Raw genomic sequence first — 25959 nt, forward strand, 5'->3', positions numbered from 1 at the left:
ATGTCGTGATGGGCAAGGCAAGTCTCGGGCTACGTTGTCGGCGAGCTCCGGTTCCGCCAAGCCGTCTCCTCCAAGAGTGTGATGCGAAACCTGTACACCGGTGTACCCTTTGCCATGAACCTGTTCACCGTGGCCCTGTTCGTCGCCATCTGTTTGTCGCGGCCTTTACACCGTGGGGTGTCCGCCGAGCGCCATGAAGGCTGCGATGGTAGGGTGCCGGGCCTAGCAGTTGGTCTGCGTCGTTGGAGAGCTCCGGCTGCTCCCGAGTAATCTCCAGCCAAGAACATGACACCTGAAAATGAACGGCTTGGCGTAGACAAACCCCAACGATGTCGGTGCAGTTTTTCTGGTCCAGTGGAGTCGTCTTCGGCGGCGGCGACAACACGATCACACAAGCATCGTCGTCTCCGCTGTCCGGCACATACTCTAGGTGTAGTGCATGCATGCTGGATGGCAGGGAGAGAAACAAGGGAAAACGTAACTAGACGATCATCTTACCATCAGGAAACATGAGCTTGGTGTTCATCTCGTCGAAGTCCTTGCCGCCCTTGCACGGATGGCCGTCGATCTCCGTTGCAGCTGCGTTAATTCCTGCAAGATGTGATTTGCCTCTGGTGTTTTGCAAAGTGGTTTGCCGAGCGATGGATGGATGTGTGCGTGGTGGAATAGATGGATGTTGTGTTGCGTGAATGATGGATGGATCTTGTGTTGCGTGAAGGATGGATGGATCTCTCCCGTGCGTGAGTTATGATGGATGTGTGCCTAGTCGCCGGTTGTGTGCTCCGGTGACGGATGGATGGATGTGGTGCTAGCAGGTCTTTTCTCTGGACGTGCGTGCGTGAACCCCCGTTGCACCTGCTACAGGAAGAGCGTCGTGCTGTGCGTGGTCATCTGATGGGTCGCGGGGCTGCCATCTTCCTCGACGCTGCGGCAACAGGCGCATCTTCTCCTGGCTGTTTTCTTCTCCCCGCCTACGAGAGCTAGGAGTCATAGCTCTATGTGTGTTGCAACGGCTGTTCCTGCCACACGCACGATCTCTTTTCTCGCTTCTGCTGTATCATCAGATAAACGAAAGACATGGTAGCAAATGAAATTAGTCACAGCAGGGCTTGCTCCTCCTTCTTCGTCTGTCGGGCGGCGGGAGATGCGTTTTCAACTTCCATGCGTGCAGGAGTGGTCTGCGACGCCTCCGGCATGGCGCTGCTGCGAGCGACTTCTCGCCCTCACACCTTGGCGCCGTGGCCGCCGTGCGTGTCCGAGTTTTTGTTGAAGCCGGAGTAGACGCGATGCGTGCGCCTCATCTGCACGCACGCGTTGCATGCCTGTCGTCTCGATGGCCAGTACACCAGCTGGCCGGGCTAGTGGACGTAGGGGGCGCGCTGCTGCAGCCCTCCTTCACCCACGCGCCGCCGCCGCCGGACAGGACCTGCCCGGCCAGCGTGCCGCGGGCGCGTCTCCTCCAGTACGTCTGAGTTCTACTTCCGATGCGATCTCCTCGACGCAGCCGCATGGGCGCGTCTCCTCCTGGCTGGCCCTTCTGATCCTTTCTCCCCCCGCCTTGGGAATGAATGTCTCGCATGTATATATAGGCAGCCGGGTGGGTGCTGATGATGCGCAGCCAAGGCCACGGTCGTTCTGCCGTTGCCGATTTTCTTGGAATAGATTTGCACGGTGCATGTCGATCCTCGCTCCTATGTTTTTTTTTTTTGAAACTTCGGTCATTTTATTGGATCATAAAACTGTTACATCGTCCACCAAGCTTTTTACAATGAAAGCCGGCGGTTCCTCCACCCAAAGCGATGGGGAAGGCCTCGCCAACCTAGCTAACTCATGAGATACAGAATTTGCCTCTCTCGGGCAATGGACAAAAATGACCGAAGCGTATCCTATGATGAGAACCAAACAATCCGAGTAAATCGCCGCTGCACCTGAAACCGTAAAGCCTCCATTATTCATAGTATTGATCACCTCGAGGCAGTCCGACTCCACCACAAGCTTGCTTATCCCCAGCTGTTGCGCCAAAAGTAAACCATGTCGTAATGCATAAGCTTCCGGCGTCCCTGCATCTGCGACATGTTCAAGCTGTTCGTTCGACGCCGCGATGAACGCACCTTTATAATCTCGTACCACAGCACCTACAGCTCCTTGAAGAGAGTGTGCTTTGAAAGATGCATCTACATTTACCTTCACAAAACCTTCAAGCGGCTTCGTCCAACCATCTCTCCTTGGTTCTGCACTTTTCTTCATGGCCTTCAGATAATTAGCGGTTAGCGCCGCGATAGACAACGCTGACCGAGTCGGGGTTTGCACATCTTGGCCATGGACGTGTTGTCGTCGTTCCCACCATATATACCAAATTCCCACAAGGATGAGAGCTTGGGCAGTAGCATGTGATATCGAACTCCGCCGAGCCGGAGCACATAAAATATAGTCCAACGCCGCCGCTCCCGCCCTATCGGTCGAGCAAGCTTCTTCTATAAACTTATCCAGCTTCAGGCATCTCCAAATCTCAGCTGCCCTAGTGCAAGTAAAAAGTGAATGCATAATGTCTTCACATCCACCCGCACACATAGGACAACTATCCGTCGTGCCAATGTGCCGATTCACCAGGACCCCATAACAAGGAATGAATCCATGCAGGACCTTCCATGCGTGGATCTTGATCTTTGCTGGTACTTGGGAACTCCAAAGATTTGCCCAAACCGGGTGACGTTGAGACGGTTGCCCCTCTGTTCTTTCGTACCAGCGAGCAAACTGGTGTTCCCATTCAACATAATAAGTTGATCTTACCGAAAAAATGTAGTTCTTTGTGAATCTCCAAGCCACAAAGTCTTCCATCATACCATTCGGTGCCAGTGGTATTGACAAAATTCGGTGGGCACACTATGTATCAACTCTTGATCCCATAGGCCGGTGACAGGATCAATTAGTTCAGATACCTTAGACAGCAAAGTCGAACCTCGTGGAGTAATAACACGACCGTCAGCACTAGATTGAATCCACGAGTCAGACCAAATATTCACTTGTGAACCATCTCCTATACGCCATATTGCACCTCTCTTGAACGTGTTAATCCCAGCACAAATACTTTGCCACGTATACGAGCTCCTGCTCTTCATTTTAGCATCTAATAATTTTCCATCTGGGTAATATTTAGCCCTCAGAATCTGTGCATAAAGAGAGTCAGGGTTTTCCAACAGCCTCCATACTTGTTTGGCAAGTAAAGCAAGATTCAAGCTATGTAAGTCCCTGAATCCCAGCCCTCCTCTATCCTTAGGCACACATAGTTTCCACCATGCCGCCTAGTGTATGCGCTTATGGTTGTCATCGTCACCCCACCAGTACTTTGATATTGCATCCGTCATTTCTTTGCAAACTTTCTTTGGAATTTTGAACACAGACATCGCAAATACCGGCATAGCTTGAGCAACAGCCTTAATAAGCGTTTCCTTACCACCAGAGGAAAGCAACTTCTCCTTCCATCCAATAACCAATTGATTTATTCTACCAATAAGATACTCAAAGGAATCACTTCTATCAACACCTACCATCGCATGTAAGCCTAGGTATTTATCATTCAGAGCTTCATTGGCAATATTTAGGTGCTGACATATTACTACCTTCTCCTGCACTGGCGTGTTCTCGCTGAAGAAAATGCTAGACTTTGCATCACTGACCAATTGGCCTGAGCTCGCACAATAGTCATCAAACACCCTTCGAAGACACGCCGCGTTGTGGCCATCCGCTTTCATTAAGATTAATGAATCATCAGCGAAAAGCAAATGGGAAATTTGCGGAGCCTCCCTACATACCTTGACCCCAATGAGCGAGCCATTATTTTCCTCCTCTTTGAGCATACAGGATAGCGCCTCCGCACAAATTAAAAACAGGTAAGGTGACAACGGATCCCCTTGCCGAAGCCCTCGAGTGGGTGAAAAAACCTCAGTGCACCAGGAATTATATCGCACATTATAAGACACCGAGGACACACACTCCATGATCAAGGAGATCCATTGCTCCGCAAACCCAAGTCTCTGCATCATTCTCCTCAGAAAACACCATTCAACTCGATCATATGCCTTATGCATGTCGAGTTTAACTACACATAATCCAGACTTTCCGTTCTTCCTCTCGATTGTGTTGACACACTCATAAGCAATCAAACTGTTATCTGTGATCAATCTCCCGGGCACGAAGGCGCTCTGAGTAGGACTAATGATCTCCGGGAGAATCAACTTGAGCCGATTAGCAATCATCTTCGAGATGATTTTATACACTATGTTGCATAAACTAATCGGCCTGAACTGCGTGATGCTAGTGGGGCTTTCTACTTTCGGTATCAACACAATGGTTGTACTGTTCCATCCCTCTGGAATTCTTCTTGAGTTGATAGCCTCTAACACCTCCTTCACAAGATCATCCTTTAACATACTCCAGAATCTCTTATAGAACGCCGCGTGCAGTCCATCAGGCCCTGGTGCCTTAAAATCACCTATGTTAAACACCGTACGACGCACATCCTCCTCCGTGAATGGAGCTATTTTACAGTGCCTCATTCATTTGAGTTGTCACCCTCGGAGTCACCTTCTCAATAACAACCTCATTAGGGGCCTGAACCTGGGAAGAAAACAGTGTTGCAAAATAATTTGTAATGATGTCATCCATCTCCTATTGTCCTTCCTGCATTACCCCATGTTCGTCCATTAAACCCTTGATCGTGTTCCTCTTCTTCCTTGCCGAAGCGTACAAATGGAAAAAATTTGCATTACGGTCACCGTGCTTCAGCCAATTAGCTCTTCCTCTCTGCACCCATTCAATCTCTTCCTGCTCCATCTAGTTTTCAATAGTTAAAAGTATTTCTTTTTGTCTATCAATCGCTGCGTCCATAGCTGGCCCTGTTCTCAGATTCTCTAACTCCTTCTTCAGTTTCGCCATTCTCTTCTGTGGCCATTTTAGTACTTCTTTGTCCCACTTATGCAGATCATTATGGACTGAGTCTAATTTTTGTTTGAATGGTCCAAGGCCTAACAACGACGCTTTCATCCAAGCCGTTCGTACCACCTCCTCGACTGTTTCCTCCTTGAGCCATCTCCCCTCAAATCTCTTCATTGAAAAAGGAGACCGAATCACCTCTACATATAATTCAGTGTTAATCACCAAACGCCTCTGGTCAGACTTGGTCATTTCACCGTTGATGACCCCTGCATTAGGGAAGAGTTGGCTCCATCTTGAGTTGCATACTGCTCTATCCAACCTCTCCTTGATCGCTCCTCTACTCCACGTATAGACGTCTCCCGTCGCTCCCATATCTTCAAGTTCACAATCAGATAGAGCATCTCTAAATGCTTGCATGGTTCTTTGCTCTCTAGTTGCTCCACCTTCCTTTTCATGCATGAATAAAATTTCATTAAAGTCTCCGAATGCTATCCACGGTTCATCTCTCATTTGGTGCAGTCCCCGTAGGTACTCCCATGATTTATGCTTGTTCTCCCTCGCCGGCTCCCCATAGAAGCCGGTGCATCTCCATTTCCTTCCATCATCTATGCTTACATGAATAAAGTTTGCAGTTACACCATGATCGGTGACAGACACTCCATTCCTCCACATCATCAATAATCCTCCCGCCCTCCCATCACTCGGGTCAACCAGCCTCTCCTGGAACCCTAGCTTCCTCATCAACCGTTCGGCCCTTGCGTCAGACAGATGAGTTTCAGAAAGAAATAACACATCTGGTTTATAGAACTTCTGAACATCCAGGAGTGCTCTAACTGCCCGGGACTGACGCATCCCATGGCAGTTCCATCCTAAGAGAATCATTGGGCCTGGCGGTCCTCCTGCTGGGAGGCCGCCAATGTTGCCAAGTCCATATCTGTCGACTCATCTGCTTTACACCTTTTAGAGTCTTGTGATGTGCTGTCATGTTCTTCCCTCCCCTCCTCCGTTTCTACCTCCCTTCTCGCCTCTACTCCATCCTCACCTTTTCCCTGCGTCAGTGCTAGCTGATTCGCCTTCCCCTTCTCCTCAAACTCCAGTCTTCTCTTCAGAGCACTCGAAGTTTGCGAATGGACATCATTTGATTTCAAGAGACTACTAGCCGAACTACTTAACTCATCATTTTCCTTCCTTGGTCCGCTGGGATCTGTTCCTGCCGCAAAACCCGCTCTACCTCCTCCTCCCGTTCTACCTCCTCCTCCTCTGCCATATGAGCCAGCCAGCCCAATCTGATCCTCCCTTGTGAACTCCGGCGCAATCAGAGTTATGGGGTAAATAATAGCAGACTCCTCATGAACCCCATTCCCATGTTCCTTTGCCACATAACCTACAAACCGGCAAACTCCACAAAACCATGGCATCTTTTCATATTCAAAGTCAAAATACACTTTCTTCATCCTCAGCGTCAAACTAGCGCATCTAGTGAGGGGCTTTCATACGTCCAAAGTTACACGTACTCTAATGCCCCCACCTTGGAGGTCCGCAAAGCTGCATATCAGAGATGTTCTGCTATCTTTTCAGTTTTGTCATGTCGGTTCTTACGTGACTTGTACTTTATTCTTTATGATATGAATGAGACACGTATTACCATGCAAAAAAAAGGCAAAGAGGTGCACGTTGCTGCTATACCTATGGCCGCTCCCATCGGCCCCAAGAACCTACTTGCACGTTTGCTACGATACCTGGTCTTCCATGCATGCCTGTAGTGCGTAGGCAATTTTGCCATGCACCACACGTACAAGGCTGATTTAGACATAAGCCAGCCCATGCTTGCACGCACTAGTCTATGTGTACATGTTCATTCTTTCTTGTATATCCTGGACTCAAAAACAACAACAAATAACCTTCTATAATAATAAATCAATCATATGGGTTAGTCATGTAGAAGCAAGAAAAGCAAATCCCGGGATGATGACTCTTTTTTAATACAAAAAGTATTCAACTTTTTTGCTTTAATACAAAATCGCGTCGAACAATTAATTGTAGAATGCTCCATGAACTTCACTTATATCTTTTGGAGTATGAATAATACTATCATCTAAAGTGGGTTTGAAAGAGTGTCAACATTAGGAATTAGTGATCCCACTGTTCCGAATGAGAAAATTTTGCTTATGTGGAGAGTAGAAAAATTTCTATGCTTGTAGATCATGAAAAGAAGGCTTTATGTGATGGTTGTATTGTTAAACTCATTCATGATGCTACTGAAAATTATAATGAGAGGGGAATATATGCTTGTAGGAGTTGCAATAATATCAAGTTTCCTCTCTATGTGCTTAAAGTTTCCTAGTTATACTTGCTTTGCCTTCCTATGCTAGTTGATTCTTGTTCCCTTAAATTGTGTGCTCACAAAATTCCTAGGCCTAGGAAGTGAGTTAGGTTTAAAAGTGCTAGTCGTATTCTTCATGATGCTCTGTTTATGTTTCAATTCTTATCTTTTTTGTGAGCATCATTGAAATCATCATGCCTAGCTAGGGGCGTTAAACGATAGCGCTTGTTGGGAGGCAACCCAATTTTATTTTTGTTTCTTGCTTTTTGTTCCTGTTTAGTAATAAATAATTCATCTAGCCTCTGGTTAGATGTGGTTTTATGTATTAATTAGTGTTTTTGCCGAGTAGAACCTTTGGGAAGACATGGGTGAAGTCTTTGCAATCTTGCTGTAAAAAACAGAAACTTTGCGCTCGCGAGAATAGATGCCATTTTTTTACTGGAGAGTGATTTTAGGTTGATTCCTTTTGCAGATGATTAATAGAGAAATTCCTCACGTCCACCAATTTATTTCATAATTGTTTGAGTAGTAGAAGTATGGTTTATGTTCAGATCATTACAGACTGTTTTGTTTCTCACAGATTCTGTTTTCATTGCATAGTTTTCTTGTTTTCTAGTTTCTATTGCTTATATTTCTTAATATAAATTGTAGAAATGGTATGGTACAGTAGGCATTGTGTGAGAACAATTATGAACCTTGTTTTTGACAGTATCAAAGTGAATGGTTTGCTCTTTATCATACTAACCTATCCCACGAAGTTCCATTAAGTTTTGTGCGATTGAAGTTTCAAGCGTTGGGTGATATATCGATATGAGGAGAATAAGGAGTGGAAAGACCCTAAGCTTGGGGATGCCCGAGGCACCCCAAGGTAATATTCAAGGAAGACTCAAGCGCCTAAGATTGGGGATGCCCCGAAAGGCATCCCCTCTTTCGTCTTCAAAACTATTGGTATACTTTACTCGGAGCTATATTTTTATTCGTCACATGATATGTGTTTTGCTTGGAGTGTATTTTCAATTTCACTTGTTGTTTGAATAAAATCATTGGATCTGAAATCTTGAATAAAAAAGAGAATCCTCCCATGGCTAGTTAATTGTTTTACTACTCGGTGTTCTTCACTTATATCTTTTGTAGTAGTTTGTCATTTGCTCACATGCTTCACGTATATCCATGAGTAAATGGTTCAATGAATTGAATATCATAAATCTAAATTTATATATGTTTCATATGCTTATACCATGGGGAGTAATGACTTCACACGTAATAAGTATAGGTAGTAAACTTATTGAAATTTAGGAAACGCAGAATTGGTCACTTGAACAGTTCATGAAAGAATATTGAAGGAAGAGACATTTCACATATAAATATACTATCTTGGACATCTTTTATAATTGTGAGCACTCATTAAAATATGACATGCTAAAAGGTTGAGGTTGGACAAGGAAGACAACGTAATGGATTATAATTTCTTATATCCGAAATAAAGTATATTGTCCTGGATCATCCAACATGTTGAGCTTGCCTTTTCCTCTCATGCTAGCAAAATTCTTTGCACCAAGTAGAAATACTACTTGTGCTTCCAAACATCCGTTAAACTAGTTTTTCCATGAGAGTCCACCAAACCTACCTATGGCTTGAGTAAGAACCTTCAAGTAAGTTGTCATCGGTGCATGCAATAAAAATTGCTCTCTAAATATGTATGATCTATTAGTGCGAAGAAAATAAGCTTTATACGAACTTGTGATAGGGAAGAAATAAAAGCGACGGACTGCATAATAAATGTCTCTATCACAAGAGGCAATATAAAGTGACGTTCTTTTGCATTAAGATTTTGTGCATCCAACCTTAAAATCGCGTGACAACCTCCGCTTCACTCTGCGAAGGGCCTATCTTTTACTTTTATATTCTACCCTTATACAAGAGTCATGGTGATCATCACCTTTTCGTTTTACACTTTTTCCTTTGGCAAGCACTTTGTGTTGGAGCGATCCGGATACATATATCCACTTGGATGTAGGTTTTCATAAAGTATTATTGTTGACATTGCCCTTGAGGTAAAAGGTTGGGAGGCAAAACTATAAGCCCCTATCGTTCTCTGTGTCCGATTAAAACTTTGAACCCATAAATATCACAAGAGTGTTAGCAATTGTGAAAGACTATACGAACTTGAGTATGTGGGATTTGCTAAATCAAAGCTCTTACATAGACCCTTCCTGAAAATAAGATGAATTGCAATTGTTTGATCACTAAGAGCATTTTTTATTAGTTTTCAAAAAAGTTTATGATCTATCCTTTAAGATGTGAATAGCTTGTTACTTGATCATGAAAGGTGATTGAAATTATCATTGATCAAACTTGTGCACCTGCTAGCATTCACACTTCATAAATTATTTCTTTTATCGTTTACCTACTCGAGGACGAGCAGGAATTAAGCTTGGGGATGCTGATACGTCTCCAACATATCTATAATTTATGAAGTATTCATGCTATTATATTATCCATCTAGGATGTTTTATATGCATTTATATGCTATTTTATATGATTTTTGGGACTAGCCTATTAACCTAGAGCCCAGTGCCAGTTTCTGTTTTCTCCTTGTTTTTGAGTTTTACAGAAAAGGATACCAAACGGAGTCCAATTGACGTGCCAATTTTTGATGAATTTTTATGGACCAAAAGAAGCCCCTGGAGTGCAAGAGTTGGGCCAAAAGAGTCCCAGGCTGCCCACGAGGGTGGGGGGCACGCCCCCTGCCTCGTGGACAGCCCGGAGACCGCCCTGACTTGAAATCAACGCCAACCTCTCCTATAAATACAGAAACCTTCGGGAAATAACCTAGATCGGAAGTTCCGCCGCCGCAAGCCTCTGTAGCCACGAGAAATCAATCTAGGCCCTCTCTGGCGCCCTGCCGGAGGGGGCCATCATCACCGGAGGCCATGGAGGAGGATCCCGGAGGGACCGTCATCGCCATTAAGGCCAAGGACTAGAGGGAGAACTTCTCCCCATCCAGGGGGAGGCCATGGAGGAGGAAGCACAAGGAGGAGGACCTCTCCTCTCTCTCGGTGGCGCCGGAGTGCCATCTTGAGGGGAATCATCGCCACGGTGATCGTCTTCATCAACATCACCATCACCATCATCATCTTCATCTCTTTTACGCCGTCCACTCTCCTGCACCCCACTGTAATCCCTACTTGAACATGGTGCTTTATGCCACATATTATGATCCAATGATGTGTTGCCATCCTATGATGTTTTGAGTAGATACCTTTTGTCTTTGGGTTTATTGATGATCTAGATTGGTACGGGTTGTATGTTTTATTTTGGAGCTGTCCTATTGTGCCCTCTGTGTCGCGCAAGCGTGAGGGATTCCCGCTGTAGGGTGTTGCAATATGTTCATGGTTCGTTTATAGTCGGTTGCTTGAGTGACAGAAGCATAAACCCGAGTAAGGGGGTCGTGGCGTATGGCGATAAAGGGGACTTTATGCTTTAATGCTATGGTTGGGTTTTACCTTAATGATCTTTAGTAGTTGCGGATGCTTGCTAGAGTTCCAATCATAAATGCTTATGATCCAAGAAGAGAAATTATGTTAGCTTATGCCTCTCCCTCATATGAAATTGCAATGACGACTACCGGTCTTGTTAACAATTGCCTAGGATAATTCCGCACACCGATCCATCATTATTCCACACTCGCTATTTATAATATTTAGTAATATATTCTAACTTTATGATAACAGCACCTAGTTTTATATTCTAGCTCCCCGATATCATGCAAAGTTATCCTCTTCATACCCACAACGTAGTTTTATTTCTCGTATCTAGTTGGAAGCAAACGTTCGGTGTACGTAGAGTTGTATCAGTGGCAGATAGGAATTGAGAGAATACTGATCTTACCTTTAGCTCCTTATGGGTTAGACACTCCATACTTATCACTTCCACCTTTGGAAATTGCTACGATGATTCCTTGCACTTGGGGATTATCATTGGGTAGGATCAGAAAAGGCGAGCTCTGATTTTTGTTCTTGACTAGTAAGCAGCTGAAATAACTTGCAATTTCTAATTTTCTAACCATCCAGATCTTTTTTTATTCAACTAACAGTGGTTTTAATTTCTTGTATCATATTGCTAATTAGCAAGATGTTATCTAGAAAGTATGCATCTAGTGATGATTACAGAAAATAAACTTGCATATCAGTCGATTGAGAATTTGAGATCAAGAAAGGAGATATTGACATTTTTCTAAAAATTCCGTCGAATCCCTTTAGTTACAGTTAAAAAAAGTGACAATATATAGGATAACACTAATTCCCATAACAACTCTAGCGTCACCGAACCTTAAGTGTGTAGACCCTACGAGTTCGGGAATCATGCAGACATGACCGAGATAGCTCTCTGGCCAATAACCAACAGCGGGATCTGGATACCCATGTTGGCTCCCACATGTTCCACGATGATCTCATCGGATGAACCACGATGTCAAGGATTCAAGCAATCCCGTATACAATTCCCTTTGTCAATCGATACGTTACTTGCCCAAGATTTGATCGTCGGTATCCCAATACCTCGTTCAATCTCGTTACCGGCAAGTCACTTTACTCATTCTGTAATGCATGATCCCGTGACTAACTACTTAGTCACATTGAGCTCATTATGATGATGCATTACTGAGTGGGCCCAGAGATACCTCTCCGTCACACGGAGTGACAAATCCCAGTCTCGATTTGTGCCAACCCAACAGACACTTTCGGAGATACCTGTAGTGCACCTTTATAGCTACGTAGTTACGTTGTGACGTTTGGCACACCCAAAGCGTTCCTATGGTATCCGCGAGTTGCACAATCTCATGGTCTAAGGAAATGATACTTGACATTAGAAAATCTTTTAGCAAACGAACTACACGATCTTGTGCTATGCTTAGGATTGGGTCTTGTCCATCACATCATTCTCCTAATGATGTGATCCCTCTATCAATGACATAGAATGTCCATGGTCAGGACACCATAACCATCGATTGATCAACGAGCTAGTCAACTAGAGGCTCACTAGGGACATGTTGTGGTCTATGTAGTCACACATGTATTACGGTTTCCAGTTAATACAATTATAGCATGAACAATATACAATTATCATGAACAAGGAAATATAATAATAACCATTTTATTATTGCCTCTAGGGAATATTTCCAACAGTCTCCCACTTGCACTAGAGTCAATAATCTAGTTCACATCACTATGTGATTGTAATGAATCCAACACCCATTGGGTTTGATCATATCTCGCTTGCGAGAGAGGTTATTAGTCAACGGGTCTGAATCTTTCAGATCCGTGTGTGCTTTGAAAATCTCTATGTCATCTCCTAGATCCAGCTACCACGCGCTATTTGGAACTATTCCAAATAACTGCTCTACTATAAGAATCCGGTTTATGACTCAGAGTCATCCGGATTAGTGTCAAAGTTTGCATCGGCATAACCCTTTACGACGAACTCTTTTACCACCTCCATAATCGAGAAATTTCCTTAGTCCACTAGTTACTAAGGATAACCTTGACCGTTGTCATGTGATCCATTCCTGGATCACACTTGTACCCCTTGATTGACTCATGGCAAGGCACACTTTAGGTGCGGTACACAGCATATCATACTGTGGAGCCTATGTCTAAAGCATAGGGGACGACCTTTTTCCTTTCTCTCTCTTCTGCTATGGTCAGGTCTTGAGTCTTACTCAATACTCACACCTTATAACACAGCCAAGAACTCCTTCGTTGTCGATCTATTTTGAACTCCTTCAAAATCTTGTCACAATGCGTACTCATTTGAAAGTACTATCAAGCAATTTTGATCTATCCTTATAGATCTTGATTCTCAATGTTCAAGTAGCTTAATCCAGATTTTCCATTGAAAAACACTTTTCAAATAACCCTATATGCTTTCCAGAAATTCTACATCATTTCCGATCAACATATGTCAACAACATATACTCATCAGAAATGCTATAGTGCTTCCACTCACTTCTTTGGAAATACAAGTTTCTAATAAACTTTGTATAAACCCAAAATCTTTGATCATCTCATCAAAGCGTATATTCCAACTCCAAGATGCTTTCTCCAATCCTTAGAAGGATTGTTGGAGCTTTGCATACTTGTTAGCATATTTTAGGATTGACAAAACCTTCTAGTTATATCACATACAACCTTTCCTCAAGAAAATCATTGAGGAAACAATGTTTTGACATCCTATCTGCAAGATTCCATAAATAATGCAAGAACTGCTAATATAATTTCAACAGACTCTTAGCATCGCTACGAGTGAGAAAGTCTCATCGTAGTCAACTCGTTGAACTTGTCGGAAAACATCTTAGCGACAAGTCGAGCTTTCTTAATGGTGACACATACCATCATTGTCCGTTTTCCCTTCTAAAATCCATATGTACCCAACAGCCTTACGACCATCAAGTAGTTCTTCCAAAGTCTACACTTTGTTTTATACATGGATCCTCTCTCGGATTTTATGGCCTCGAGCCATTTGTCGGAATCCGGGCCCACCATCGCTTCTCGACAGCTCGTAGGTTCATTGTTGTCTAGCAACATGACCTCCAAGACAGGATTACCGTACCACTCTGAAGCAGTACGCGTCCTTGTCGACCTACGAGGTTTGGTAGTGACTTGATCTGAAGTTTCATGATCACTATCATCAGCTTCCACTTCAACTGGTGTAGGCGCCACAGGAACAACTTCCTGTGCCATGCTACAGATTGGTTGAAGTGATGGTTCAATAACCTCATCAAGTCTCCACCATCCTCCCACTCAATTCTTTCAAGAGAAACTTTTCCTCGAGAAAGGACCCGTTTCTAGAAACAATCACTTTTGCTTCCGGATCTGAAATAGGAGGTATACCCAACTGTTTTGGGTGTCCTATGAAGATGCATTTATCCGCTTTGGGTTTGAGCTTATCAGGATAAAACTTTTCCACATAAGCTTCGCAGCCCAAACTTTTAAGAAATGACACCTTAGGTTTCTCTAAACCATAGTTCATACGCTGTCATCTCAACGGAATTACGTGGTGTCCTATTTGAAGTGAATGCGGTTGTCTCTAATGCCTAACCCATAAACGGTAGTGCTAATTCGATAAGAGACATCATGGTATGCACCATATCCAATAGGGTGCAGCTATGATGTTCGAACACACCATCACACTATGGTGTTCCAGGCGGTATTAGTTGTGAAACAATTTCCACAATGTCTTAATTGTATACCAAACTCATAACTCGGATACTCATCTCTATGATCACATCATAGACATTTTATCCTCTTGTCACGACGATCTTCAACTTCACTCTGAAATTACTTGAACCTTTCAATAATTCAGACTTGTGTTTCATCGAGTAAATATACTCAGCATCTACTCAAATCATTTGTGAAGTAAGAACATAACGATATCCACTGCGTGCCTCAGCACTCATTGGACTGCACACATCAAAATGTATTACTTCCAACAAGTTGCTTTCTTGTTCCATCTTACTGAAAACGAGGCTTTTTAGTCATCTTGCCCATGTGGTATGATTTGCATGTCTCAAGTGATTCAAAATCAAGTGAGTCCAAACGATCCATCTGCATGGATTTTCTTCATGCGTATACACCAATAGACATGGTTCGCATGTCTCAATCTTTTCAAAAACGAGTGAGTCCAAGGATCCATCAACATGGAGCTTCTTCTTGCATTTTATACCAATATGACTCAAATGGCAGTGCCACAAGTATGTGGTACCACTACTAGGGAAAAGCCTATACACAGAATCTTACCAGCAGCGCACTCCAAAATAACTCACTGCTGCTAACTAGCAGTAGCGCGGACAGACAAAACTCGCTGCTGAGACAAATATAGCAGTAGCGCGTCACCCCAAAGACGCACTGCTGCTATAATTCCTACGAGGCCGCCGCGAGGGTAGTTATAGCAGCAACGCGTTAAGGTGATGCGCGCTACTGCTACGTGGCATAGTAGCAGCGCATTTCTCTGATAAGCGCTACTGCTAAGTTTCCTACAAAAATTTAGTCCCACCTCGCTCCGTGAAGAGAGTTTCTACCACCTTAAATATGTTACTTCTCACACTTTGACAAGCACTTGATCTTCATTGAACTCTATGTGTAGAATTTGTGGCTGCAATATGAGTCTTCACCTGTTCCTAAACCGGTGAGGACTCATATTGTCAAATCAGATTGTACAGAAAAAGATCGTTGATGATCAATGTGTTTTTGATATATTGAACAAAGTCTATTTTTACATGCTGACACATAGCAGTAGCGCTTTACTGTGAAAGGCGCTGCTGCTAGGTAGCTTAGCAGTAGCGTCTTTTCCTGAAGAGCGCTACTGCTAAGCCATTCATCTCCCTCATCCCCTCCATTCGGATCCACTCACACACACAGCCACTCAAACCTCTCCGATCCGTCTGCGCCGTGCGCCCCCGTCGCCCCTCCTCCGTCTGCGCCGCGCGCCGTCACCTCCTCCTCCTTGCTGGACTCGGTACCGGCCTCCTCCTCCGTCCTCCCTCTCCACTCGCCGCTGGCCGGCCCCTCCTCGCTCCGCCTTCCTCCTCCGTCCTCCCTCAACTGGCCGCGCCGGCCGGCCCCTCCTCGCTCTGCCTTCCTCCTCCATCCTACTCTCTTCTCCCTCCTCGAGTCGCCCCTCCTTCTCCCTCCTGCTCATATGCAACATTTTGATTTAGTTGATATAATTTAGTTGACTTAGTAGGCTAGTTGATTTAGTTGACTTAGAACATTTTGATTTAGTTGATTTAGTAGGCTAATTCATTTAGTTAATTTAGTTGACTTAGAACATTTTGATTTAGTTGATTTAGTAGGCTAGTTGATTTAGTTGACTTAGAACATTTTGATTTAGTTGATTTAGTAGGCTAGTTGATTTAGTTGACTTAGAACATTTTGATTTAGTTGATTTAGTAGGCTAGTTGATTTAGTTAACTTAGAACATTTTGATTTAGTTGATTTAGTAGGCTAGTAGATTTAGTTGACTTAGAACATTTTGATTTAGTTGATTTAGTAGGCTAGTTGATTTAGTTGACTTAGAACATTTTGATTTAGTAGGCTAGTTGATTTAGTTGACTTAGAACATTTTGATTTGGTTGATTTAGTAGGTTAGTTGATTTAGTTCACTTAGAACATTTTGATTTAGTTGATTTAGTAGGCTAGTTGATTTAGTTCACTTAGAACATTTTGATTTAGTTGATCGTTAATCCTTTGCTCATATTGCTTTAGGAAGAATGGCGCCACCACCACCACCACTATGTCAACTGTGCAAGTCAAGATGCGCCAGCAGCCTTGCAACTGGCAAGCTGTTCGGCATCTACTTCCAGCCGAGTTTTCGTCATGCGGCGGTAAGAAATTAGATGAAATGTAATAACTATTTTATTTTTAGTGTTGGCATTACTGCATTGTGTCATTTTGCTTATTTTACACAGATCGTCCCATGCAATGTGAGGTTGAAATTCAACAAGCTGACAGGAGATACTGTGACATTTGAGGCTCCTGGGAGGCCGTACACTATGGAGGTCGAGAAAGGACGCAATATGTCGCAGATTGGAGGAGATGGATGGGCCCGTTTCGCCGCTCGCATGCATCTTACTGGTGGCGAGTTGGTCAGCTTCAACTTCCGAGCAGAAAGACCCAAGCTAGCTGTCATTTATCTCAACCTGGTGGAAGATGATGAAGATGACGAAGATGATGAAGATAATGAAGATAATGAGGACCCACTCGATGAAGATGATGAGGACCCACTTCATGAAGCCATCGTAGCTCAAAGAACAAGGCTGAGTGAGGAGGAGGTGTGCAACCTGTGGGACATAATTCCGCCACGTGCTGACTTTGTCGGGGTGCCATTCGTGACCCGCTTGACAAATACCATGGTTGATCGACATGATATGGTATGTTATACTTACAAATGCAAATTAATAGTGTGAATTACTTAGTGTACAGTCCAATGATATGGTATGTTGTGTGGAATCTAGTCGATGATATATATGTTTTAGTGTAGAGTTCGATCACATGCTTATTAATTGATATGTTTTTTTTATTCAGAAATTGGCAAAGAGCATATCTGTGAGTTATGGTATCGAGCCTGATGAAGAAGGCTCAGCTGGACTACGCCTTACTGCAAGGGGCTCCGTCACAACCTGTACTTACCGCGTGGACACGGACGGTCGCACACACTTAAACTCGGTTGGGTGGAAGAAATTCCTCGATGGCAAGAATCTTCGTGTTGGACAGGCCATCCTAATTACTATCAGGAACACCAACCGCCCAGGCTTGAGGATGATGATTGTCTTCGATATCATCTAGAACTACATATGTGTGTGGCTATATCATCTAGAACTACATATGTGTGTGTGGCTATATCATCTAGAACTACATATGTGTGTGTGGCTATATCATCTAGAACTACATATGATGATCGTCGTCGATATCATCTAGAACTTCATATGATGATGGCCGTTGATATGAATTGTACTGCTTGAGGATGCATGTTGGCTATGCATGAAATTGTTATCTAGTACTCCATTCGTTCCAAATTACTCGTCGTGGTTTGAACTAAAACCACGACGAGTAATTTGGAACGAAGGGAGTACTACCGTACCTAGTAATGGTTTATGAATTTGATATCTACTAGCAGTACCTAGTATCTAGTATCTGAAAGGAGAACTGAAATGGGAAAATGATGAAAGATATAGCAGTAGCGAGGGATGGCGAAATCGCTACAGCTAGTTAATAGTAGCGCGTCCGCAAAAACCGCTGCTGATATCGTCAACAGTAGTAGCGCGGGTTAGGACCGCGCTACTACTATGAGTTAGCTGTAGCGCCTTATTAGTAGCGCGGCCACCCGCGTTGCTGCTAGCCTAAAAACCCGCGCTGCTGCTAGCCTTTTCCCTAGTAGTGTACTATCATCACTATCTTATATCTTTTGGCATGAACATGTGTATCACTACGATGGAGATTCAATAAACCATTCATTTTAGGTTCAAGACATTGAAGGTATTATTCAAATAAATAGAGTAACTATTATTCTCCTTAAATGAATGACCGTATTGCAATAGACATAATCCAATCATGTCTATGCTCAACGCAAACACCAAATAACAATTATTTAGGTTTAACACCAATCTCGATGGTAGAGGGAGTATGCGCTGCTTGATCACATCAAGCTTGGAAACACTTACAACACATATCGTCATCTCACCTTTAGCTAGTCTTCATTTATTCTGCAGCTTTTATTTCGAGTTACCAACACTTAGCAACCGAACCGGTATCTAATACCCTGGTGCTACTAGGAGTACTAGTAAAGTACACATTAATATAATGTATATCCAATATACTTCTGTCGACCTTGCCAGCCTTCTCATCTACCAAGTATCTAGGGTAGTTCTGCTTCAGTGACCGTTCCCCTCATTACAGAAGCACTCAGTCTCGGGTTTGGGTTCAACCTTGGGTTTCTTCACTAGAGCAGCAACTGATTTGCCGTTTCATGAAGTATCCCTTCTTTCCCTTGCCCTTCTTGAAACTAGTGGTTTTACTAACCATCAACAATTGATGCTCCTACTTGATTTCTACTTTCGCGGTGTCAAACATCGCGAATTGCTCAAGGATCATCATGTCTATCCCTGATATGTTATAGTTCATCATGAAGCTCTAGTAGCTTGGTGGCAGTGACTTTGGAGAACCATCACTATCTCATCTGAAAGATAACTCCCACTCGATTCAAGCGACTGTAGTACTTAGACAATCTGAGCACATGCTCAACGATTGAGCTTTCCTCCCTTAGTTTGCACGCTTAAGAAACTTGTCAGAGGTCTCACACCTCTTGACGTGGGCACGAGCCTGAAATCCCAATTCCAGCTCTTGGAACATCTCATATGTTCCGCGACGTTTCAAAAATGTCTCCGGTGCCTCAATTCTAAACCGTTTAACATTACGCACTGAACTATCACGTAGTCATCAAAACGTGTATGTCAGATGTTCGCAACATCCACAAACGACGCTCGAGGTTCAGCACACCGAGCGATGCATTAAGGACATAAGTCGTCTGCGCAGCAATGAGGACAATCCTTAGAATATGGATCCAGTCTGCATAATCGCTACTGTCAACTTTCAACTAAAATTTCTCCAGGAACATATCTTAAATAGTAGAACTAAAGCGTAAGCTAGGACATAATTTGCAAAGTCCTTTTAACTATGTTCATGATAATTAAGTTCATCTAATGAACTCCCACTCAGATAGACATCCCTCTAGTCATCTAAGTGATACATGATCCGAGTCAACTAGGCTGTGTCCGATCATCACGTGAGACGGACTAGTCATCATCGGTGAACATCTCCATGTTGATCGTATCTACTATACGACTCATGTTCGACCTTTCGGTCTCTTGTGTTCCGAGGCCATGTATGTACATGCTAGGCTCGTCAAGTCAACCTAAGTGTTTCGCGTGTGTAAATCTAGCTTAAACCCGTTGTATGTGAACGTTAGAATCTATCAAACCCGATCATCACGTGGTGCTTCGAAACAATGAACTTTCGCAATGGTGCACAGTTAGGGGGAACACTTTCTTGAAATTTTAGTGAGGGATCATCTTATTTATGCTACCGTCATTCTAAGCAAATAAGATGTAGACATGACAAACATCACATGCAAATCATAAAGTGACATGATATGGCCAATATCATCTTGCGCCTTTGATCTCCATCTTGAGGCCCGGCATGATCACCTTCGTCACCGGCATAACACCATGATCTCCATCATCATGATCTCCATCATCGTGTCTTCATGAAGTTGTCTCACCAACTATTACTTCTACTACTATGGCTAACGATTTAGCAATAAAGTAAAGTAATTGCATGGCATTATTCAATGACACACATGTCATAATTAAGACAACTCCTCTGGCTCTTGCCGGTTGTCATACTCATCGACATGCAAGTCGTGATTCCTATTACAAGAACATGATCAATCTCATACATCACATATATCATTCATCACATTCTTTTGGCCATATCACATCATATAGCATACCCTGCAAAAACAAGTTAGACGTCCACTAATTGTTGTTGCATGTTTTACGTGGCTGCTATGGGTTTCTAGCAAGGACGTTTCTTACCTACGCAAAAGCCACAACGGTGATATGCCAATTTCTATTTACCCTTCATAAGGACCCTTTTCATCGAATCCGATCCGACTAAAGTGGGAGAGACTGGCACCCGCTAGCCACCTTTATGCAACAAGTGCATGTCAGTCGGTGGAACCTGTCTCACGTAAGCGTACGTGTAAGGTCGGTCCGGGCCGCTTCATCCCACGATGCCGCCGAATCAACATAGGACTAGTAATGGTAAGCAAATTGAACAAACCAACGCCCACAACTACTTGTGTTCTACTCGTGCATAGAATATACGCAACAGACCTAGCTCATGATGCCACTGTTGGGGAACGTAGCAGAAATTCAAAATTTTCTATGCATCACCAAGATTAATCTATGGAGTAACTAGCAACGAGAGAGAGGGGAGTGCATCTTCATACCCTTTAAGATCGCGATGCGGAAGCGTTGCAAGAACGCGGTCGGTGGAGTCGTTCACTAAGCGATTCAGATCGCGGCCGAATCTGGTCTAAGCACCGAACAACGGTACCGCCGCGTTCAACACACGTATAGCCTGGGGATGTCTCCTTCTTATTGATCCAGCAAGGGGATAGGAGAAGTTGAGGGAGAGCTCCGGCAGCCCGACGGCGTGGTGGTGGAGCTCGCAATTCTCCGGCAGAGCTTCGCCAAGCACTACGGAGGAGGAGGAGGTGTTGGGGAAGGAGAGGGTTGCGCCAGGGGAAGGGTCAAGCTCCCATGCGCCTCCCCACTATATATAGGGGTGGAGGGGGCTGGTTTCTTGCCCTCCAAGTCCATTGGGGCGTTGGCAAAGGTGTGAGGAAAGAAATCCTATCATTTCCTTCCCCACCGATTGTTATCCCCCTTTTTTAGGGATCTTGATCTTATCCCTTCGGGATATGATCTTATTCCTTCTAAGGGGGGATCTTGGTGCGCCTTGACCAGGGGTGTGGGGCCTTGCCCCCACTATCCACATTCATGTGGGTCCCCCCATGCAGGTGGGCCGCACTCCGGAACCTTTTAGAACCTTCCCGGTACAATACCAAAAAATCCCGAACATTTTCCGGTGGCCAAAATAGGACTTCCCATATATAAATATTTACCTCCGGACCATTCCGGAACTCCTCGTGACGTCCAGGATCTCATCCGGGACTCTGAAAAACATTCGGTAACTGCACACTAATTCCCATAACAACTCTAGCGTCACCGAACCTTAAGTGTGTAGACCCTACGGGTTCGGGAATCATGCAGACATGACCGAGACAGCTCTCTGGCCAATAACCAACAACGGGATCTGGATACCCATGTCGGCTCCCACATGTTCCACGATGTTCTCATCGGATGAACCACGATGTCAAGGATTCAAGCAATCCCGTATACAATTCCCTTTGTCAATCGGTACGTTACTTGCCCGAGATTTGACCGTCGGTATCCCAATACCTCGTTCAATCTCGTTACCGGCAAGTCACTTTACTCGTTCCATAATGCATGATCCCGTGACTAACTACTTAGTCACATTGAGCTCATTATGATGATGCATTACCGAGTGGGCCCAGAGATACCTCTCCGTCACACGGAGTGACAAATCCCAGTCTCGATTCGTGCCAACCCAACAGACACTTTCGGAGATACCCGTAGTGCACCTTTATAGCCACCCAGTTATGTTGTGACGTTTGGCACACCCAAAGCATTCCTATGGTATCCGGGAGTTGCACAATCTCATGGTCTAAGGAAATGATACTTGACATTAGAAAAGCTTTTAGCAAACGAACAACACGATATTGTGCTATGCTTAGGATTGGGTCTTGTCCATCACATCATTCTCCTAATGATGTGATCCCGTTATCAATGACATCCAATGTCCATGGTCAGGAAACCATAACCATCGATTGATCAACGAGCTAGTCAACTAGAGGCTGACTAGGGACATGTTGTGGTCTATGTATTTACACATGTATTACGGTTTCCAGTTAATACAATTATAGCATGAACAATAGACAATTATCATGAACAAGGAAATATAATAATAACCATCTTATTATTGCCTCTAGGGCATATTTCCAACAACGCAATGAAGGAATACGCTAAGATATCGGTATTTTAAAAAACATTTGACATGTATTGCGGGTTTAATGTCAGAAATATCAAGTGTTTTTTTATAAAATAGCATGACGGACTAAGGATACCTATTTTCTTTATTAGTAACAAGCAAAAAGGCCTGTGCATTGCAACGGGAGAAAAAAAATACCACACGCTCTTAATTTACAAAAAAATGTTCTATAATATGAGAATTTGTTGCTATTTCTTAAATACATGAAGAGTTAAAAAAGTTGTTAAAAAGATACATGATCTTTTAATCATAAAAAGAGAATTTTTTTTGTCTGGAAAAAAACATTTTTTTGATGGACTCATGTTGACGCAGGTACTTGCGCCCCTATTTTATCACTATTTCTTGCCATACATGTCATAGGTATTGGTCTCTGTTTCATCAGTATTTATTTCTTATCAAACTTGTCTTTTATTTTTTTAGTTTTTGCCATGTATGCCTTATTTTTACTTTTTTCATGCATGTCCTCTCTTTTCTTCTTCTTATATATAGGAGAATAACGCAACATCTCATCTTTATCAGATCTCCTCTGCATTTTCTCTTTTATTTATTTTATAGCGGACATCACATCTTTGTTTGGTCCTTTTATTTCTTGTCATGCATGTCCTTATTTATTGGTGTTGCTAACAAATTTATCTTCAATTTGATGTCCAATCCTGATTTTGCTGAGGTGTTAATCCCAAATCTAAATCGGTACCAGTATGAAAAAAAGACGGATAATACATTGTTGATTAACATTGCAGCCTAGATAGTGTTTTCTTTTAAATTGTTAACTGGTAAAATAACATCATATTTAGATTTTACATATTTTTCCACTCAAACTTCATATATAATATGCTAAATTTTAAGTTACGGTTTAAAAGATGTGACCATTTTAAAAAATATTTGATATCCACTGCGGGTTTAATGTCAGAAACATCAGGGTTTTTTTACAAAATAGCATGACGGGCTAAGAATACATATTTATTTTATTAGTAGGTAAAAAAAATATAGATATAGAGGTATAGATATAGAAATAGGTAGTAGTCTTTCCTTCAGCCTTAGAAGAAAAGATACGTACTTTCTCTCGTATCCTTTGCTTACATGTGATGTGATTCCGTATCTCAATTTTATTGTCAGTTTTCGGCCCTATCCAGTCTTGGCGAAATTCTGGTCCGCCAATAAAGTCAATGAGATAAGCTAGTAACATATAACAAACTAATTTGCGGGACGCGTGTTGGCTTCACGAGAGCAGTGGTAAACAAGTCGCTCCTCCACCGTTCTTGTCAACCTTTGACATGCCGTGTGCGTGCATCAATACAGCTGTAGTATTTGACATGCCGTGTGCGTGCACACAAGAGAAGGAAACTCTAGCGTGTCACGGTAATGGCGTTCCAGCGTCTCTTGCCCCTTGTAGCCCTGCTTTGCTTGTTCGTCGCTCCACCATCGTCAGCTGTGCCCAGCCTCCACCCTGTGGTGCTGGTGCCGGGCAACACCTGCAGCCAGCTGGAGGCGCGGCTCACCGATGAGTACGAACCTCCGCCGGCGACGGGCTGCGGGGTCCCAAGGCAAGGGCGCGGCTGGTTCCGGCTGTGGGAGAACTTCACGGAGCTGCAAGAGGACCCCACCCTCTTGATCAGGAATGTGTGCATGGAAGGGCTGGTGGAGGCACTGGAACGCGTGGGATACAGAGAGGGAGAGAACCTATTCGGCGCCCCGTACGACTTCCGGCACGCGCCGGCCGCTCCCGGGCTGGCGTCCCGGGCCTTCTCCGGCTTCAGCTCCGGGCTCAGGCTCCTGGTGGAGCGCGCAAGCCAAAGGAACGGGAACAAGCCGGTCGTCCTCGTGACGCACAGTCTGGGCGGCCTCTTCGCCACGGTGTTCCTCGATCGGACACCCCTGCGGTGGCGCAGGAGGTACGTCAAGCACCTCGTCATGCTCTGCCTCGGTGCCGGCGGCTCGCCGCTCAACATGTGGCCCCTCGCCTCCAAGGCGCTGGCCTCCAGCCCCACGTCGCTGCAGGCCGCCGTGCTCACCTACGGGAACCGGAGCTTCGCGAGCATGTTCTCGCTCATGCCGTCCCCCAGGGTGTACGGCCGCACTCCCCTGGTGATCACGCGGGACAGGAACTACTCCGCCCACGACATGCCGGAGTTCCTCGCGGCGGCAGGCTTCTCCGAGGACGAGGTGGCGCGGTACCGAACGAGGGCGCTTCCGGTGACCCTCAGCCTTCGGGCGCCGCTCGTGCCGATGACGGCCATGAATGGCGTTGGCGTGCCGACCGTGGATAAGCTGGTGTTCTGGGACGGTAACTTCAGTGGGAGGCCTCAGTTGGTGAATGGCGATGGCGATGGCCAGATCAACTTGGAGACCGTCTTGGCGTTGCAAAGGTTGGTGGGGGCTGATCCGGACCAGCCTTACTTCAAGACAATTTTGATCCCCAACACGACGCACAAGGGTATGATCTCGGATGAATCTGCGCTCAAGCGTGTCGTCAGTGAAATCCTTGGAGCCTCCTCTTGATAGGGGGCATTTATCATGGCAGCATACTTTGTTGGTTATGTGACTTATGCATAATGAAACATAAATTGTCAAAGGAAGAAGTCCATTTTACTTCCTCAAATTCGTCATTTTTGCTTTTCATGTAAAAATATTTGACTTCAGATTTGGCAGGACGATGTGACAAAGTGAGCAAAATAATTGGTACTTGCTTTAATTACTATGTCCAATTTTTTTTTAATATTTGTTCTATTAAGCTACCATTATACACTACTCTATCCGTCCCAATAATAAATGACTCGACTTTATCTTAAATTTAGTGTAGTTAGTAGAAAGTTAAGGGATGCGAATTTTCAGGACATGCGGCCACGCAATGCCGTAATCGCGAGCGTCCGTGAGCGCTTTGTGATTGCTACCTAATATAGCCCCACGCGCAATACTGCACATCGTAATTGCTTACTTAAATGGGATACGCCTCGTATACCCCTTTGTGAGTCAGTGAGTGGTCCACAACGAATTTATGTTTGTAGGAGAATACAGCCTTGTCTGTTACCCGCAGTTCGTTGGGGGGTGGCATAAGTGCTCTTGACGTTGGGTCATAAATGCTTTCCCTGGTTCTTTGGTACTGTACATCTTCGAGCCTCGTCCAAGTTGAAGCTCAGGAGGGGAAAGAGGGCATGGCTTGTGTAGAAACAGAGAAATTCAGGTTAGCCGTCGAATCTTTGCTTCTGTCTGTTGATTCCTCCGTGTTTTTGGAAAAGGAGGATTATCGCATCAGAGTGATGTCGACTTCTAATCAGCTCCCCCCATCTCCACCGCTCTCCATAGCATTAGCATGTCGACGAATTTGGGGTCAAGTAGCGGATTTGTGTGCTTGGGAGGGGCGTGGGGGATGACTGTTTATCCCGATTCTGCTATTTTTGAGAACGAGTCGGGGAGGTTAGGCATGCTACGAGAGGTTACCGAGGATGACCC

General features: G+C 44.2%; 1 protein-coding gene across 1 annotated transcript; it reads left to right on the top strand.

The window, feature by feature from the left end:
• Positions 1–23871: 23871 nt before the first annotated feature.
• Positions 23872–25176, top strand: LOC119341428 (lecithin-cholesterol acyltransferase-like 1). The gene has a single exon (XM_037613299.1). It carries the CDS (start codon positions 23872–23874, stop codon positions 25006–25008), a length of 1137 nt encoding a protein of 378 aa, XP_037469196.1. The 3' UTR covers positions 25009–25176.
• The last annotated feature ends 783 nt before the right edge of the window (positions 25177–25959 follow it).

This window comes from Triticum dicoccoides, chromosome 7B, assembly GCF_002162155.2.
Source record: "Triticum dicoccoides isolate Atlit2015 ecotype Zavitan chromosome 7B, WEW_v2.0, whole genome shotgun sequence".
Taxonomy (NCBI): domain Eukaryota; kingdom Viridiplantae; phylum Streptophyta; class Magnoliopsida; order Poales; family Poaceae; genus Triticum; species Triticum dicoccoides.

Excerpts from the sequence above, each read along its gene's own strand:
- LOC119341428 (XM_037613299.1), top strand. The coding sequence starts at position 23,872 with ATGGCGTTCCAGCGTCTCTTGCCCCTTGTAGCCCTGCTTTGCTTGTTC.